This window comes from Gallus gallus, chromosome Z (assembly GCF_016699485.2).
Source record: "Gallus gallus isolate bGalGal1 chromosome Z, bGalGal1.mat.broiler.GRCg7b, whole genome shotgun sequence".
Lineage (NCBI taxonomy): Eukaryota > Metazoa > Chordata > Aves > Galliformes > Phasianidae > Gallus > Gallus gallus.
In genome coordinates, this window is record NC_052572.1 from 24,610,985 (window position 1) to 24,631,267 (window position 20,283).

At 35.0% G+C, this 20,283-nt stretch overlaps 1 protein-coding gene across 9 annotated transcripts in view; it reads left to right on the top strand.

The window, feature by feature from the left end:
• The window catches only part of ANKRD31 (ankyrin repeat domain 31), a 61,307-nt gene that overhangs the window by 30,234 nt on the left and 10,790 nt on the right, over positions 1-20,283 (top strand). For 7 of the 9 annotated variants that reach the window (XM_040656077.2, XM_040656075.2, XM_040656080.2 and 4 more), the window contains 12 exons: positions 506-968; positions 1,621-1,863; positions 5,909-6,040; positions 7,240-7,382; positions 9,664-9,823; positions 10,262-10,368; positions 11,128-11,209; positions 13,408-13,504; positions 15,387-16,362; positions 17,975-18,115; positions 18,952-19,048; positions 19,509-19,580. In XM_040656077.2, coding sequence (XP_040512011.1) covers positions 506-968; positions 1,621-1,863; positions 5,909-6,040; positions 7,240-7,382; positions 9,664-9,823; positions 10,262-10,368; positions 11,128-11,209; positions 13,408-13,504; positions 15,387-16,362; positions 17,975-18,115; positions 18,952-19,048; positions 19,509-19,580 — 2,713 coding nt within the window. The remainder of the gene's footprint in view (positions 1-505; positions 969-1,620; positions 1,864-5,908; positions 6,041-7,239; positions 7,383-9,663; positions 9,824-10,261; positions 10,369-11,127; positions 11,210-13,407; positions 13,505-15,386; positions 16,363-17,974; positions 18,116-18,951; positions 19,049-19,508; positions 19,581-20,283) is intronic. The other 2 variants (XM_040656076.2, XM_040656081.2) reach the window with 2 other exon arrangements.

Below are 20,283 nucleotides of genomic sequence, written 5' to 3' on the forward strand. Positions count from 1 at the left end.
AGGAATGAATACAGGGAAAACTTGATTCCCTGGTGTCGGTCCTAACAATGGACATCACTGTTGTTGTTTGTCATTGTAATTATTGCATTCCAGTTGAAGTTGTATGAAAACTGAGCTTAGTAAATCAGACAGAACTGCAACAGAAAAACTACAAAGGGACAGAAATGACAGAAGCTCAGCAAATTCTGTTGTAATAGAGATGATCACTAGTCTATGTTGTTCTGCATCATTGGTTTCTGAATAAAAAATGTCTGTATAGCTTTCTGAGACTACTGATTTAACAGAACAAGATTCTCATTTGACATTTGCTTTGACTTGCTCTCAAAAGGATCGATCACTGAATAACAGTAATACGATAGACAGGAATCTAAATAGTGATTTGAGAATGCCTTCAGAACAAATGATTTCTTTGCAAAACTTGCCAAATCAAGTTAAATCTATTGCTGATGGAAACAAAATTAATAGAGCAACTCTGATTTTGTAATTTTCTTTGGCTTTGTTTTAGCAGGGTTCCTTAGGAGCAAGTGAGTCAGAACTAGCATGTGCAAATCTTACTGATTCAGGCAGGGCAGACATATTGCAACAGACTGTTGAAAATGAGATGCAAAGCACTTATACTAATATATTGGATGATAGAGCCAGCTGCATGGAATGTACTCTTAAAATAAATACAGAAACGCTCCTAGTGAGTGAGCTTTTAGCAACTACTGGTAAAGTGAGTTCTTCTGGAAGTCCTTCTAATTCTACTGATGATGTACTGAATGCCAATGAGCAAAAGGTTCCACAACCAGAAACAAGAGGGGGAATCCTGCTTAGTGCAGAAGAAAGCACTGGAAAATGTCACACCAAGGAAACTAAAGATGCTCATAGTTTAGAGATACTGTTCAGAGCTTTACAACTCCGTGACAAGAAAATACATCAAATTAAACGGAAGAGACAAGACATTAAGGATACCAACTCAAAGTCAGGTTTGTATTTCAGTAGTTATAAGGAGAAGTCTCCTTATTCATTTCAAAAAGTGAAAAATGCACAGAAAGAAACGACTCAGGAAACAAATGCTATGTTTTATTTCAAAATAGTCATTTTATCAATTAGCTGTAAGCATTCTATGTACTTTTTTTAAAGCAAAAAACAACACAATAACTGTGGATCTCCAGAGCATGTTTATTGCCATAAGTGGCAAAAACATGTAGTATGTTCTGATGCAGTCCACGATCAGATTAATTATTTGGTCATTTTTGCTTTGTATTTTAGGAGCTCTTCTAGATCTAAATCCCCATTGAATTTATCCAAATATGATCACTGTGTTTGTTAATTAGAATAAAATTCATAAGCACCTTTATTTTTTTAGCAACATGAATCCATAAAGGGCTTATTACTACAAAAGAATCTTTGAACTGTTTTGAATTTAATCTCATTATGTTAGCATACAGTGAAGAGTGGATACAGTATTATGTTGTATTATGTATTATGTTACGTATGAGTATCTGTAGCTTGTTACTCAGTAAAGAGTGAAGTGATGTTAAAATGAAAATTACCACCTGATCCAGGACCAACTACCTCTGCCAGTAACCCATTCAATTTTTGAAAATTCTTCAAGTTCTTTTTTTGAACTGACAGATAAAGGACGATTTGCTGGAGTGGGTGGAACAGAAGGCACAGAAAAGAATAAAGAAGGAAGTGGAAAGAGCAATGTGCTCTTGCAATTCTCTGAAGTAGAAGTCCAAACGAAAAGATTAAGGTTAGACCCACAGGAGACAAGACAAAAGACAGACTTGTGTTCTAGTGTAAGTCAAAACAAGCTTTCATCTACTCGTTCAAAATTCAATCAAGCATCAGCACAGCAAACATCTAAGAAATCAGGTAAAAAGTTAACAATATTTTGTAAAAACAGTGTAGTTTTTATGTCCCAGACATACAGGAGGAAAGCCTCTTGTAATACAAGAGAGAAAGCATGGAAAAGTATGAATAGCATACTCAACAAATAATGTAGTGTTTTCCAAATACTTGAAATATTGCCAGAACTTACTCATTTTTACAACGAAGATATTCTTGCTCTGTTTTGTCTGTTGCATTTGTCAGTCTTTTTTTTGTTGTATTAGCTGAGAGGACACAGAGTTATAACTAAGATTTTTAAATAATAATAAATCGATCCTTAATTAACTAAGTCACTTAACTGAGAGCTAAAGATAACACTAAGTTGGTCTTCCATGCAGTACTTTATGCACCACAGATCAAATAAAGGTTGGCTTTCTGTAAATTTGGCACACCTATATGCATTTCTGTTTTATTATTTCTGTTTCTGACTTTTCTGGCAAGAGCTGCATTTTTTTGATGACTTTGGTCTGGATCTGACTATTAATATGTTGAACTAAGGAATCACCACCCAATCTCTGAAATGTTTTTTAGCACTCTTCATATCATGACAAAAATTAACCAGTAAACTATGCAAAGTTCTTGCTGATCTTTTCTCTCTGATTGTCACAGGTTTCTTGTTTTCTCTTGTCTTGAGTTGTACAGAATGCTGTTTCCTCTTTCTGTCTCAGATGGTTACTAATTTTCAGTTCTTCTCAAGTTTCTGTTGTCTTGAGTTTCTGGAACAAGGTCCTATATTCCTTTGGAAGTGAAGGAGTAGATGGAAGGAAATAGGTGCTTCTTGCTGCTTACTGTTCTCCAGTATTTGGTGGCACCAGTACGTAGCTTTCCTATCTCTAGATTGCTTCCTTCTCTTGTATGAATCCCTTTTTATATCATTTTTGGAAGAAAACAACATTGCACATTTGATGCATGTCATCATCTGCTTTTAATTACTGCAAGAATAAATACTGAACATAGAAATCATTAATTTCCCTATCAATGTCCTTTTCTGCATCTCTTATGCTTCTGCTCAATACTTATAGTGGGGTAAATGGGATGTTTTTTCCTTTACATTTTTTACTTTCTAGGCAAAGCTCTTATATTCTGATTTCCTCTGGAACATTATTTCACAGATAACTTTCTTTCCCCAAGGGAGATTCTACAGGCAGTATTTTTTCAGCTAAAATTTAATTATTTTCTTCATTGTAGAAGAATGTTACTGTTTGAGAGGTCATGGGAGAAAGTATAGCCTTTTTGTAGCTGAAGGCATTAATAATAGCTTTGGAGACTGGCATTCCACTTGCAGCAGAAAAAAAATAAAGAAAATGGGATAATGTTTTATAGCTTGCGAGGTTTTCAGATATTTTTGCCTTTAACTGGCTTTTGTATCCTATCTTACTGTTCAGTGTCCCAGTGACCTTCCTTATATTATTCCATTCTTGAATGAAAATCTCCTGTTCCTAGATGATTACATGCACAGTGTTACTTCAGTCTAATCAGTCACCTGTTAGGCTCTTGGCATTCCTATTCTGCTTACACAAAATGAGGGCACAAACAGCATGCTTTTCTTATAGTTTGGCCTTTGGGAAGAATTACTCATAGACTAGTAGTGAAGTATTCAAATGCCTATTTAAAGAAGTTGTTGAAATATTGTGGCCTGGTCGAACCTAACTGTTGGCTACTCTAGCCTCTCCACCTTTTCTTTGCTCATGCAATCACTGGATTATGTGTCTGCCAAGGTCCTAATCTTTCCTGATTATGAGTCACCTGGCAATGTACTTTGGTTCACATAACAGTGTCCAATTATGCTATTTCAAATGTTTCCTAGCAAGCATTAAGAATAGTGTTGTGCATGGCAACTTAACTGGAAAACCTTGCAAATATTTCTGTTCACTTGCAGCCTATATTACTAAGGGTTGTTGGTTTAATGGGCTGTTGTGCACCCTTTTTCTCTCTTGTATCTCCCAAACGAGTCCCTTGGACAGTCTCATGAATAACCAGGGCGGGGGGATAGCAGAAAGTAAATGGTTATTTATGGAGTTCATACTCAGAAGCTTTTAGACAAAATGCAGTATGTTATTTTACAGAAGAGTAGGTCTCAGGCTAGTGGAGAAATATTTCAATAAAGTGCCCCTTCTGCATGCTCTTTAATCGAAGTATTCATTTGAAAAAGAAAGTTTTTAGCTCCTTTTGTTGCCAATACAGTTTGGGCCAAGTACACCCATTGCATAGTTGGCTGCGCAAATGCTTTCTGACAGATTATAATAGCCGATGCAGAGCTCTTTGCTGTCATGATCTGTCTGCAGCAGGACCTGTACGAGCTGATATAAAGTTAGTGTGGATACATCCTCACTGCATGTCTGTCTTTTATATAGTTGCAGTATGTCTTTCCTTTGCTTTCAAACAGTCCTGGATGACAGGCTCAGTAGTTTACCTTAAATAAAACCTTGGAAAAATAGATTTTCCGGAAGACAGGAAGAACCTAAAGCAAGACAGCTGCCAAATCATGGAAGATATTTGATAGCAATGAATACTGATAACTGGAAATATTTGAGAAGACAGCCTGTCTGACAAGAAGAGGAAACATTTGGAATGCAGGAACTAATTGTTCGTATGAATAATTAAAAAATCATGGCTAAGAGTTGCAAAATACTTTATACTTTCCTATTTATTTTTTTAATACATTCCATATTTTTAAGAAATAAGGAAAAGAAACACATGATCTTTTATATTTTTTTTAATATAATGGTACAGTATTAAAGCAGTGAGAACAAGAGTGAAAAGGAGGTTAAAATGCATGGTAGAGCTTTTGAAATTTGACATGCTGTCACACAGACATGCGTATCTGTTTGGTAGCAGTTTGCAGAAGAAGGTCATCCTTACCTTATATGCAGAGTTAATACTTTTTAGATCTGTTCTTTTTCCTTTGTATCTCTTCCAGTTGTGTCTGTTACTTGAAGCCTGGGATTTAGGATCTATGTCATGACCATATGATACTATTTAAAGTAAATATTGTTTGTTTTGTGATCCAATAGGAGAAGGATTAAACAAAATTTATGTACAGTCATGAGTCAAGTGCTTTACAAGTTTAATTAAAAGGTAGTTAAGCTATGCCACTTGACATTAGTCAAAGATCTGTAATCAATTTACAGGACTTTGCCACACCACAGCTGTAAAAATACCTGCCATAGAAATCTGTCCTCTCTGATACAGAATCCAGAATGCAAAAGTGGTAATGGATGTCTTCACTTTTAAATGCATTCTTAAATACCTTTTTCTGTATATTTTATATATTTGGCAGGCATGTGTGATAAATTATAAGCAGTTTGTGGAAAAATGCGACATACTTCCTACTTCTGTGTATTATAAAACTCTACAACCTTGTTACCTTTCCTGTTCATCTGTAATCATCAAATCATAGAATGGCTTGGATTGCAAGGGACTGTTAAGACCATCCAGTTCCAACTGTCCTGCCATGGGCAGGGCTGCCAACTACTAAATCAGGCTGCCCAGGCGCCCATTCAGCCTCGGCCTTGAACAACTCCAAGGGCAGACTGGCATCCATAGCTTCTCTCAGCAACCTGTTCCTGTGCCTCACCACCCTCTATATAAAGAACTTCTGCCTAATATTTAACCTAAGTCTCCCCTCTTTTAGTTTAAAGCCATTCCTCCTTGTCCTATCATCCACCGTACTCTTCTTAAGTCATCTAGATCTGAACTGTAAATGTTTTGGCACAGAGTTTGTTATCCATTTTGAGGTTATCCATTTTGAGGTTATTTTCTAAACTTTTGATGTAGTCAGTATTACTGAATAATTAAGGCCATGGTATTGCACAAGTTTAAACTAATTCACATTAGTTACGAAACTTAATTCCTTGTTTAAAAGGAAGCAATTTTTGTTGTTGTTGTTGTTGCTAATGAGCATCCAGTGTGTGTTTTAGAATATTTCTTATCTACCAGAAAGGAAGATATAATTTTACATGTATATAATGTAAAATAATGTATGTAATACAATGTAAAGGAAGACTTTATGTTACATGTATTACAACAGTTGAGACGAAGACAAAGAAGAAAAATGCAAAAGGAGAAACTGAGCTGCATGTTGCTGCTAGGAGTGGAAATTTATCATTGGTGAAAACTCTGATATCAGCTGGAATTCCTGTAAATGAACAGGACAATGCAGGTTTGAGGACTGCTTTCTTATGTGTTTGTTTTAGATGTAATTTAATATCATTTACAGTCAATGTGGTCTTATGTAGTTTGTATGATTTTAATATAGTTTTGGAATCTTGATTTATTTTTGTGACTCTTGAAACTGTTCAACCATAATGCTGAAGAAAATTGCTTCTCTTTGTCATTGTTACATATTTGTTAAATAAATACAGTTGATTAGGGTTTTTTATTTTTTTCTTATATTTTGTTCAAATATTTCTATAACAATTTTAAATAACACATAGGAATTATTGGAAATACACTATGGTGCTCAGTACAGCAAGAATGCTTTTATAACTGCATATGTGCTTATAAAGGCATACATGTATGCACACATTCCTTACATACAAGCATTTACATGAAACCCTTATCGTGATGGGGTGTGATAAACTGTGGAACAGAGTCATATACTCTTTTGTCTTTATGACAGCTTGAAATTAATTTTTTCTCTCCTGATGTGGGAGGTTATTGGTAAGAAAAATTGTTCATACATATATCTATTTAGGATTTTATTCCAAACTTCCTAGCTGGGAGGAGAGGCGGTAGTCGTTTAATTAGTATAAGCAGTTTGTGAACCTCTGGATTTGTCTCAGCAATGCAACCTTTCCCTCAGCAGGGACATTAATTAGGTCATTCTCCTCTATTGATGAGTAGATCACCAGAGAGTGTACAGAGGTTGTGATGTATGAGACCTTACAGCCATTGTTAAATTTTGTTGAATGACCAGTGCCCATGAAAGATCAGAGGGAGCTGATGCACATGCACATGAATATATATCTTTACATGAAACACGGTCACATGTATCTTATTTCTTTGGGAGCAGATTTAAAAATCATTTGCTTAAATTCTTTCTACTCTATTTTTAATTGCTTGTTTGTTTGTTTCTTATATTATTTTTAGTAGTTTGATAGAAAATAGAAAATATCTTTCTGGTTGATATTGGTTATATTTTTCTCTGAACTAAGCTGAGTGACAATTCATCTTACTAAGGTACTAAGGTACTACTAATTACTAAGATAATTCAAGATGATTCTGTTCAAGATTAGTCTTAAAGACTAGAAGTCCAGTGTTTATTTTACAGAAAGCACACCAAAATGCGTAGTTGTTAGTGGTTTCTGTGGATGTTTCGAAGTCAGATGCATGTTGTACATGTCATCCTACTTTGTTTAGGCTGGACAGCAATTCATGAAGCTTCTGCTGGTGGATTTACTGATGTGATCTCAGAATTACTGAAAGCTGGTGCTGATGTTAACAGCAGAGGTCTGGATGGTATTTTGCCAATTCACGATGCTGTTTATATCAATTCTTTGGAGGTATGTTTTTCTTGTAAATTATGTTACCTCAGTCTAATTTCCAGTATTGGGCCAACAAAGTAAAATAGTGGTTTAAGTATGAAAATTCTAAAGTTCCTAATGCAATTTTAGTGTATATTTGCATTCAGGAAGTAAGTCAACATTCTTTGAGTCAATGAAATTCAGAATTATTTTTCAGTAGTGACAGTTGAAACTGTACAGTTAATTGACATTTTAAGTCCAGTGTACAAATCAGAAAAGTTCAGTAGCAATCAGTGTTTCTCTCTCACATATTGGACTTTTTAAAAGTAATACTGAAACACCTAGAATTCTAAATTTGCCGAGAAACCAATAGAGCAGGTGTTTTGAGCTAATATTCCTATAGAAGTAAATTAAAGCAAACGAGTTTAAGACTCAAAACACGATTTTTAAAAGCAAATTATAATATTTAAAGACAAGGAATAGATTTTTTTCAAAATTTTCAAAGTGTTTCCCTGATGTGGCAAAAAATCAGCAATTAATTCTGGTACACACACATTCTGTTTGTTTGTTTTGTAAAGAGACTATTAATCAGAAAAATTGTATTAAGCTTTCATGGATACACCTCCCATTGAAACCTATCAGAGTTGAACAGATGTATCAGAAGACAAAATACTGTCTAAAAAAACAGAGGTTGTTTTTTTTTTTTTTTTAATAAAAGAGAAAAATGTCTAAAATGAGTAAAAGTACCACAATAACCAATGAAAATATCACATTTAGAAGTTAAAAATATCTTGTCACATTTTTTCCCTTTTGTAAGTTTTTTCTTACCCGTAAGTATTTTCTTCATTCCCATTTAAAAATATTTCCATTTACTGGTAATAAAATCCAACTTGACTTAAACTTTAAGAGCGTAGGAAGGAAGGTGAGCTTTTTTCAGTTGACTAAGGGAATGATACATTTCTAAGACTGCTTGACACTGCATGTCTCTAACAACAGTCACCAGCCACTCTTTAGCGTGGAGCTCTTCAGTGATTATTCATAAAACTAGCTTAGGGAGCTGAAGTGTAGAAGTAGTCCTCTAAAAATGAGGCTTTCTCTGGGAGAGCCTGCTGAACCTGTTTAAGAACTGTGCCAGTGTAAGGGAAGGAGTAGACTAGGGTGCTCATCAGGGGTAGTAGAGGCTTAATGCAACTTCAGCATGGAGTGGGATAGGTAGCTGTGGAAATGAGGACCACTTTGATTCTCTTACGCTGGAAAGTCCTAAATGACTGTGAATTCCTTACACCATAGACTCGGGGTTTGTTATATGCATGGTAAAAAAATCTAGTCATGGAATGTGCTTTAGATCCATGCAAAATTGGTGAAATAAACGTGCTCCTCAAGGAGACTGTCAAATGTCTGCCTTTTATTTGAATGAACAAATAAGTAAAATGTTTTGGCACAGCGAGTCCCATGGAACTGAGCGTAAGCAGATGATGCCAGTTTGACTCTAACTTGACCCTCTATTCCTATCAAAAGAGCTGATTTTTCATCTCATCTTATCTGTGAGGGCAAGATAAAGTGAAAGAGGTGATTTCACTGTGTTAGTACCTTACTAGACTCTTGAAAACATGTAAAATATTATTCAGTATTTGTAGGGGAAACCAGTAGAGAAGGTTCTGTGACTACTCTAGAAACAGCACAGCAGATTTTGAACTTCTATATTCTTTCTGATATTCAACAGTAAGAAAATTTGAAATGCTAAATGTGAAAAATCATTCACGTGGAAATTCTTTATCATCCAAGCTCTACATCCCTGATGCTTTCTTATGATCTGAATTTTAAAGGGTGTGTAATTCCATCAGTGCCACAAACTTCTTTTCCACATTTTAAAATTAAGTATACATACAATGGATCTGGATTTTGGAAATAAAAAAATAGACATTAGTGCGCATAATTGGAGAATAAAACTACAATTAAATATCCAGAGGAAAAAAAACATTTCTTTTCTGCACTTCATTCATAATTCACCTTTTTTGTTTGTTTGTTTTGTTTTGTTTTTTTTTTAATTTAGGTCTGTGATGTTTTTTAACTGCTGTGTGTAATACTACCATAGGCGAGGCAAGTTTAACAGAAAGTTGCAAATTATATGTGTATTCTAAGGAAAGATTAGAAATGTAAGAGCTAATCTCACTTACTTGTTTAATTGAGATTGCAAGTGTGACAGGTTTATTTGTACCTTTGTTATTTGTGATTTCTGATAAATAATATTTATTATTTACAAGTTGTATGATATGTCCACATCGAGAATAACCACAGTACAAATAACATTATGTAACAGGCAGCCAGGATTCTACTACAGAATGGAGCAAATCCCTGTGAGAGGAACGATTCTGGGAAAAGTGCTGTGGATGAAGCTTGTGATGATGAAATGAAAGAACTGCTTACGTCTTATTGTTCTATTGAATATGTACCTCCTGTTGAAAGTAGTGATGTTACAGGTATGTTGGTTCTATAATATAAATCATAAGCTTACACTGTAATCTCAATGCAAAACTACACATTAGAATGCAATATACAGAGCTGCGTATTGTCTGGCACAGATATTTTTAACTTTATTATCAACTGATCAACTTTATTATCAATTGGGACTAAATAATAATTTATATATTTTAGAAAATAGGATACATAAGGGTTTTTTTCCTGAAAATGTGAGGAATAACATAACATCATTCTTCAAATTTTTGTTATAATCGGTAATTGTAGCTTCTAAGACTATTTCCTTATACTGCTTAAATTTGACCTCATTTGCACATGCAAGATGCTTTTATCATAGTCTGGTCTACTATTTTATTTCTCTAACCTGTATTAGTTTGTCTAACACATTGTGGCTCTGAAATTTCATTTAAAATTATATTTATTATATTTATTTTTGTTAGTTGCAAAGTGGAACTGCTGTAGGTCAAGAAGACAAAAAAGCATTTGTCTTAAGTGCTGTGAAAATGGTGATACGTCTTTGGAGCCACAAAGTGAGAAATATGGTGTGGTGAGTATGAATAATAGAAGAGTTTTGTCGTACAGCTCCACAGTGTGCTACTGTATAATGTTGTTTACTGGCTGAATAGCATAAAAATATCATTAAACTAATTGACCCTTCAGAATACGTGTAAAGAACAGCATCATGATCAGTAAACTGTGGATTACAGCATATGAAAAAATAGTGGATTATCACTTTCCTCTGTTCATGACTCAATGTCTTTACACATCTTGTGCAAATAATAGGCAACACATACATATTTTTTTATTGCTTATATGAATAGAACAAGGTCATGAATCCTAGGCTTTTCATCAAGTTTCCAAAATATCCATTTGAAAGTTTAATGTTTTTTCTTCGTAAAGAAGACATTTAGAAATCGTTTAATCTGAGTTTAAAATGCTCGCAAAGATTTTTGCATAATTTGTATGTTAGGAAAGCTCTTACTGATGCTCACAGGCTGTGTTTAAGTTGTCTTTGTGTTACTGTCATGGTGAGATTCAGTGTCTGATCGCTGTGGTGAGCTCAGAGGTGGGACTCTAAAATAGACTAGTTTGAATGACTGGGCAAAGCCAGGTTGTGATATCCCCTTACAGAGCACAGCCTCCACATTATTTATATCATTACCAGTGACCCCATGGCCTACACACAGTAGCTGCTCCCTCTCTGGAATGATTTGAAGTCCACCAATACTTATCCTGCAGGCCATGCATCATGACCAGTGTGTTATGCAGTGCATTTGACTCCTCACCATAATGTATTTGTTAACAGAACACTGTTGCCGCCATACAAGATGTTGAAAAGAAGCAGAAAGAGCTGTTGCTACTTGAACTGAGAACTTCTGAAGATGCAGGTAGATGTAAATTCAAATTTTTTCAGTTATCTTTTTGTAAATACTGAATATCTTCATTTTAGAAATTATATTGCAAGTAACCTGTTTGGATAACTCCTCTAGAAATTACAACTTGAGAGTAAGATTTTAATACCAGTTCCCAGATAGCTGTACTTCCTAGAATATTTCTAGTTTATATAAGAATGAAAAACTGAAAGCATTCCACTTGGCAGCACAGAAGTATGTTTCAAATCAACCTAATAGTATAAAACAATAGTATAAAAAAGGATAATCAAATAAAAAACACACGCTGTTGTCAGCATTCTTTAGTGATAAGTATATGGGATTCTTCTAGAGCCCCTCCATGAGCATGAACGGTTGATTGTGTGTAAAAGTAGTGGTTATATCATTTTTGTTCTATTGCAGCTGCATTTTCAGGAGCCTAAAATAATTTGTGAGGGGGAAAAGAGAAATCTTACAGTAGGTGTTGTTGGTGATGGGCAGTTTCAGAAATGCTGATGCCTCGTTGTGTAATTTGACTTGGCCTATCAAATCTCAGTTCAGATTAATCTCAAGAGTCTACTAAGTGACACTGACTTCCTAGATCATGAGGCCGTGACTGTTCAAGTGGCAGAGCTTGCTGCAAGAAGGCCTTTGATCAGTGTCTCTCTCCCAGAATGCCTCTGCTATCTAGGCAGAGCTGTGTGTATTTTTGAGCAGCTCATGCCCATGAAAGAGTTTTGCTCCAGAACAGCAAGGAAAGTTATTTTCTTTCTTTTCTTTCCCTGAAAATAGTGTGAAGCTTTCAAATTATATTTAAAGGGATCAGTTTATCCTTTCATAAATAAATGTGAAATATGGAATCATACAGACTTACAGCTTCTAAGTCAAATTTATAAAGTTTGAATTGTTAACTAAAATTATATTTGCTTGGAAAGTATTTGTCAAACAGACATATGCTAGGAAGAATCCTGTATGCATGATAAAGCTTCATGAATAATAAGGTGAAACAGATCTGTCCAATTTCACAAATGAGGAAAATAAGATGTATCAGACTTCCTGTTTAGGGATATAAGTGAGATGGACATAGTGATCTGTTACCACTTCTGACTAAAGTATTAATCATCTAGCTACTTGTTAAATGAAATCATAATTACTACTTGTGAAGAAGCACAAGACTGAACAAGAACATGTCAGTATATTCACAAACTAACAGTAGGGAATGAGGTGTTTTTATGCAGTACAATCTACTCTAGAATTCTCTGTTAAATTACCTTAAACCCACTTAGGGTGGTGAGGTACCGGCACAGGCTGCCCAGAGAAAATGTGGATGCCCCATCTGTGGAGGCATTCAGTGCCAGGTTGGACAGGCAGCATACATTTTTTAGTCATAAAGTTACCCATTTTCCATAATGAAATCTCATCTTTCCTGTTTTATACTTTCAGGGATTGTATGTTTTATGCATTATTCCAGTGGTATCTGCTGACCATGACTTATGAACTCTCTCTTATGATATATGTCTAAGAAAAGAGAGCATCCAGAGAAGAATTTTTAACTGCTTCTCCTATTACAGAAAAATACAGTGAATAAGAATTTATGGTTTCTAATCTTATTCTGCAATACATATTTGAAGATGTAAGAATATGTATGTAAGAATAAAGCACATACGCTTTTTGCGTATTTTTAACTAGGAGCAGCTACAGTGATCAAATCATTTTATACTTCAGACAGAAAGGTTTTACCCACCTTCTTAAGCTTGTGTAACTTCTGCAGATTGCTTCACCTAGCAGGGGGGTTGAAAGTAGATGGTCATTATGGTCCTTTTTAACCCAGGCCATTCTGTGATTCTATGATATAATTATTATGTTATGCAGACATAAAGAACTTCAAAAAGGTTTCAGTGCTTCTCAGCCATGGGACTGTTCTTTTAATTTGCTTTGTTCTCTTTATAACTTCCTGGGCACTGGGTACTGATACTTCAAACTTTTCTGATAGTTGGACTATTTAATTTTAAATTAACCTTGTTCTTAGTTCTGCCTGAGGATAATCTCATTTAAAGTTATCTGTAAATAGCTTTTAGTGTGTATGGCAGTATAAAGCTGTAACAATATTTTTATGCTTTGGCTGTGGTTTTTGCTATATTAAATGTGTTACTGCTATAATTATTTTCTACTAACCATCACCATCATCATTCTGATTGCATCAAAATAATGGACAGATGTGTTTATCCAAGGCCTGTCTCAGATAGAAAGTACTTTGAATAAAGTGTTTGCAGAACGGAATGCAGACAGGGATGCCCTTGCTAAAAAATACAGGTATGTAAAATACAAGTTTGTACTTATAGGATTTTTTAAAGTACTGCTAACAGAGGTAATTAGGAGATTAATAACAGTGCTGTGAAAGCAGAACAAACTCTTTTCATTCAGCCTTTGCTGCAGTTCCATATTAGCTTCTGTTACCTCCAGTAGGAGGAGAATTACTCAAATTACATGAGTTACTAGAAAATAAGAAGGCTTATGACAAGAGAATTCAGGGTTCCAAACTATTCTAGCAAAGAAGCTATTGAATAAATTAAAAAACAAATACAAAACAATTTATATTTTTACAAACTTAATCTGCCTTCTAATATTGAGAAATAAGCTGTTCTAGAGAAAACTGATACATATTTCTGGGTATTGCAGATACCCTATGCCTAATGCAACAGCTGTCCATCAACTGTAATGAACTAAATTCCAAATCATATTTCCTTTTAATGATTTATGTGATGTAAAGTTTGTTTTTCATAAAGCAACTTAAAATCTGTAGCCATGCAAGGCATGAATGTACAGAAGATAAGGAAGCATCATTATGTTTTTTATCTTTCTATTGCTCACTTAGTTGGCACAGGAGGATATGTTACTTCTCAATTTCTGTATATTCCTTTGAAGATATTAAATGTTAATGTTGAAATGTTTTCTCATCTAAGAAAAATGAGAAGAAAAAAGACATCTTATTTGTATGTTGCTTTGTCCTTGTCATTCTAGTCATACTATTTTTGCCTCATACTTTCTCTTTAGTTTCAGCTTCTTCTGTATTTATACAGTAATAAAGCAACAAAATTTCACCAAAGAAAATTTACTAGAAAAATATCTGCAGTGTCATAGTATTCTCCAGGATTCTGTAGTTGTGGAGGCTCAGTAATATTACTTATTGATAATAAGCTGATTATATTGATCATATAATGGATTCTAAATAAGATTGCAAGCACTATCACAGTATTGGACATTCATACAGTGACACTGGAATTTAGTTGTCCTTGTTCTATACCAACTAGTCTTACTGTACCTCTGTCTTGATCCCCTCTACACTCTCTCTCTTCCCAGTGTGGGATAATGTTACTTGCATGGCATCTGTGCTATGGGTGAAGTTTAAAGCAAACCGTGCAGCTGTTCCTTTTCTTACACCTTGTGGTACTCCTCTGTCTTTCCAGTAGGATGTCAGAGCAGTGGTGCAATCAATTGCTCCATAGGGTGGGATTAGGAAAAAAGAGTATGGAGTCATACTGGTGGTTTTCATGCCAAAGCGGTGAAAATAAAGAATTCCCATTTCAGCAGGAGGTGAAATTCTTGGAAAGAAGTTTTAAAGGGAGACCACCTCAAACAAGAAGCTGGGCCTGATGAAAAGATTCCCAGGCTAGCATATAACATTCTAAAGTGCTCTGCCCCCTTGTCTGAATGGCTTTGGTAGTATTATTACAGTTTTGATTTTCACTAAGCATTTTGTGGTGAAAGACCATAAAAATATGTGATAATAACTTCAAGAATTTATTCTGAGCTCATAGTAAAGAAGACTCCAAATTTGGGCTGCAGTGGCACTGAATTCAATGAACTATTGGGATTTGCAGTGATAAAAGACTGACTACTGATAATACAAACCTGATGAGTTAGAGGAGGCATAAAGTTTTTACTGCAGTTTTGATGCTTTGTAGCTTACTTTCAGACAGGATTCTGCAATTTGTTGTGCATAAAGCCTTGCATTTGAACAATAAACTTAATATATTGCCAACTTTAGATATGATTAAAAAAAAAGCTTTGTTCAGATTTTAGAGGTTGATAAAGTCCTTTGAAACATATCCTTGCTTTTACTGAGTTTAACTGTTTCTGTTTTGTGTTCACAGTAAATCTGGAGTCTTTCTTATTACTTTTAAATTTTCTGTAGGTCTTCAGCAGAATCTTTTAAAAAAGGAGCACGGAGAGGAGAAGTAGCTAACCTCTCTTATAGGCAAAACAATCTGATGACTGTTGTCCAAAACCAGAAGAGATTACTCCAGAAAATAGAAAACTACAGAAAAACAAAGCAAGTGTTCGTAGCTCCAGATTCAGAGAAGCAAATCATGAATCCCGATGTAGTTACATATGCTATGGGGCTTGGTTCCAGCATGCCTACTGAAAACAGAATAAAAGCACATCTCTCTTCAGAAAGTAGATTTTCAGCCCAGGAATGCAGTCAGTATCCAAACAACTGCTTGGCTGAGACAGAAGCTAACAAAGAAGCAGTAAGAAGCAAAGTGGTTTCTGATAGTACTTCAGCATCTGAAAACTGGATAAGAAAATATTACTTCTGTGACATGTCAAGGTTGACAAATGCATTGCCTTCAAAACCTGCTGCTTCCACTGCTAAAACCACGTGTTTGCAGCAAAAAGACATTGATCACATAGCAGTTGGAGAGCAAGGAAACAAGTCATTAAATCCCACTTCAGTGGCCAACACATTAAATATTTCAGAAGCCCAAAGCAGTGTTGCCAGTAACAATGTTTGTCAGCCAGGCAGTGACTGTCAGCAGGCTCTTGCAGATGAGGATATACACACATACGTAAATAAGAAAGATGCTTTCCAGCAGCATCAGCAAGTAATGGCATCAGCCTCCGCAGATAACTTTCCTAATCTGCATGAAATGTTCTTTCAGAGTTGTGGAAACTCATTTAATGCAGAATCAATGGTTGCAAATTTTACATCAAACACAGATTATCCAGTAAACCTTAGTGAGAAACCTTTCCAGAACTATGGTTACAAGGAATGTGAACAAAAACAAAGGAAGCATGCGAGAAAAAACAAAAAGAAACTTCAGCTGATAGATCTTCTTGAATTGGGAAGGATTAAGCCAGGAGAAAACGTTTTGGAATTCACACTGAAGGTAATCGTTGAGATATAATAATGCTAATATTAGTGAATAACTGAGGGGAAAAAAAACAGCATTAAAATGGGGAAACAGCAGTCTGTATCATCAGCATTTAGTAGTGAAAAATTTTACATGTTAGTTACAGGTAATCTTCTATGAGTTTTAAAGGAAAATGTTATGAATAATGTCTTCTGGTTAACCTGTGATTTTAACACACAAAATACTGCTTATGTAATGTTTAACTTTGCATGATTAGTTTCTTAGTGTTTCCGATTGCTGAAGTTGGAGTAGAATTGTTGGCTGTGTATTGCTAGGTTTTCAAATTTAAAGGAGGATGTTAAGGTTTTCATGACTTAATGTAGTTTTTTGAAGCCGCTATCAAGGGTTTCCTCTGTGTCATGGTAGACATGAACATATGCCAGATTTCTCACTAGCTGTTCCTGGAGTCTGGTACAAACAGTGTCTGCGAAAACATAAAGTAAAATCATCCTCAATTTAGTACAAAAACATGCCCCCATGTTTCCAAATACAGAGCAGATTTTTTAGACAGCTACTGAGGAACTGACTTAGTATTAAGTAAATGGTGGAATTATGGACTGAATTCCCATCTGTGAGCTAGTTAATTTCCAGAGCAACATATTGATTAGAATGTGAAAGGTTGTTTTCAGGTAACCAGGTGTAGTTAATGCAGAAAGACCTCTTTTTCTGCACCTACAATCTGCTCAGGAGTGCTTTTCTTCTGAGAGCATTCGGTTTGTTGCTATGTTTTGTAACATAAGACAGTGTTAGCAAGTTACAAACCTCTACACTAGATTATGTTATAGATCTATACACACTCTTCTTTTTGTTGGAGGACGTGTAATTTTCCTCCAAACTCTAAGATGATTAAATTGAAGGATAAAGAATTTAGCGTGCTGTTATCTCTGAAGATTGTTATCTGTCACTGCAATTTATTACACGTGGGTCTTAAGGAATGATAACCCTATATTGAAATGTTGATGTTGTGGCTTTAGAGAAGTCAGTGATTTTAGTAGAATGAAAATGGCACTCATTTGTGTCCTAGAAAACCATGAGTGCTGTAGAGATTGAAATTTAGAGGCCAAATAGAACAAATACTGTTGTATTGCAAAGAAGTGATTCATAAAGTTTGTTTACGGTTATATATATTTAGAAAAAACATACAGCTACTGCATAATACTTAGTTAAATTAGCTTTGGGCAGGCAGCATGTAGTTTTTGAACACTTTGGACCCATGCTATATAACTACAAATTAGATCTAATGTTCATCAAAATGTTTGAATTAAACATCTTAGTTTTGATTCTTTCAGAGTCAAACCATTTGTTATGGTGGAAGGTGGCTGAGTATTTTTTGATGGATCATTCCCTTATTCTGATTGTTTAACCTTGTATGTACTAAACAACATTACCCAGTATTGTGTATAACAAAACTATAAGTTACTGTAAAAAACTGTAAGCCATAAGAATTTTTATTTATTTATGGAGGAAAAAAAAATTGGCTGCAACTCTTCAGCTATATGGTCCAACATTTTTTTCCATGCTTTAAGGATTTTAATTCACTGTTTTTAGTTTACGAGCTGAAAACTATTTCTTAATTTTTCTTTTTTAGGAATTCACTTGCAAAGCCACACTCTTAACAAATGGAAAGATCAAAACAAGTAAGAACAAAATATTTCAGAATCCAGTTCAGTGGGTTAAAGACCTACTAGGAAGTGATATTTATGTGACATGGAAATATGCATGGAACAAGGTATGCTTCGTTTTTACTCTCAGAAATAATAAATGGAAATAACAAATTTAACGAATCTAATTTATTAGGTGAAATGCAGTCAGGAAATATTTTCAGTATTTTTGATCTCCATTTCTTAGTTACAAAAACAGGGTACGAGCCTAAATGTTAAAGTCTTCCTACTGCTAATGAAGTGCTGTGAACAGAAGTATGTAGCTCCAGAAAAGGAGTAGCTATACAACCCGGAGCTAGACACAAGTGTTCAGAGATTGTGGAATGCCTAGTCTATAAGCTATCAATGTTTTGAAAGCACAGTTTTAAAAATGATTGAGAAATGGACTGAAAAAGCTGAAAGGCAGTTAATCACAGAATCGTAGGGGTTGGAAGGGACCTCTAGACACGATCAAATCCTACCCCCCTGCCAAAACAGTCTCCATACTGCAGGCTGCACAGATAGGTGTCCACATGGGTCCTGAATATCTCCAGAGAAGGGGACTCTACAGCCTCTCTAAGGCAGCCTGTTCCAGTGTTCCATCACCATCACCATGAAGAAAAGAGAATAAATAAGGGAATAAAAAGGAGCAATCTTACTGAAAGGTCAAAGTGTTGGTGTCAAATGTTGCAAAAATAGTGTTATAGTTTAGAGATCTTAGTAGATAAATGACATCTTTTCAGTAAGAATTTTAATCAGTAGAATTTCTGTTTGATATTGGCAGATGCAGGCTATTAAGTGCCTAAACTGAATTTTAAAAGAAAAGTGAAAGTTTTTCACCTATCAGGGAAAAAACAAACAAACAAACAAAAAAACCCACACAGCAATTAAAATGAACAGTTATCCATTTAGATCTTGTTTGTAGGTTGTTTATCGTGGGACACAATTGTCAAAGTTAGTTGTTGAAAATGCACCTGTTTCTAATGACCTGGAAATACCATCACAGCAGAGAGAGCTTCCAGGTATGTACCACTTAAAATCTATATTCACCATGACTGAAGCATCAGAAAGTAATTTTTCAAGAGTCTAAATTCTAAAATTCATCCATTGCTTTCTGATTTATTTTGGACTACATGCATATATCAGATTCCTGAACTGAAACATAAATAGTGACATAAATTACAAGTGGTCTTCAAATAAGTATGTTTCTTTTCTTTCAGAAAGTAGTTGCATCAAGTAGACAATTACTAATGACTTGGTTGCTATATAAAAATATCTATGTAAAATTCTGTTTAAAAATATGTAATATAGAGAGAGTGAAGTTTTTAATAAGTTAATTTCATACTTTGTTTGGAAACTCAGTTATGTGCACAGCTTTTAATTAAATGTACATATTAAGATCACAAATAATGTGTGTTGGTGGAAATTGAAACATGTTGAAGCAGCAGTACTAATTATGGACTCCATTGTTGTCACAAACAGAAACTGTGAAAACATTTCCATGCACTGAAAGAGAAGCAGCAGAAAGTCTCCCCGTTGCCAGAGAATTAAAGAGTAAGATTTCTGTTTTTAACTGGTATAAAAAAAACCTAAAGATGGAGGCAGGAGATGTAGAGCAAATACACAAGGAAAAAAGAAAGTAGGGGGAACAGAATTGATTTGGAGGAGCAAAGGAAAGCAGAGTGAGGAAAAATGATGGCCCTGCTGATGGATTGGATTGATCCAAAAGAGATTCTGAAGTTTTTCAGAGCTCTATATGTTCTACTCTCTTAAATCAAAATTAGAAACATCTTGTTATTTTCTTGTAGTTAACAAAATAACTCAGTGTCATCTGAAGTGTTCAGTTACATGTCTCCACTGTGTAAGAGCAAAGACAAAAGCTTCCTGGATTTAGGTAGAGAAATATGATGCGGCAGCATTGTGGAATAATGTAATATAGTCTAATTTAGAGAGAGGAATGGCAATGTTACTGAAGATGCTGAGGTCTTTGGGGAGTTCACTGAGCTTTTAAATTTGTGTTTTCAGTATTACATTTTTATATTGGTTGCACATTAAACCTTGTTGGCAGTATTAGCAGTGTTCAGCAGTACTTACCGCATTTCAGTTAGCATTTCTGCCTGTACGGCCTTTGATTACACCACAGAGGCAAGACCAAGAGCTCTGTTCAACCACAGTGCAAAGTCAGAGTGGTCATCTCAAACCCTGAGTGGCCAATGCCACTTTGCACTGAAGTGAGTCAGGTCTGCTGTGGGAAATG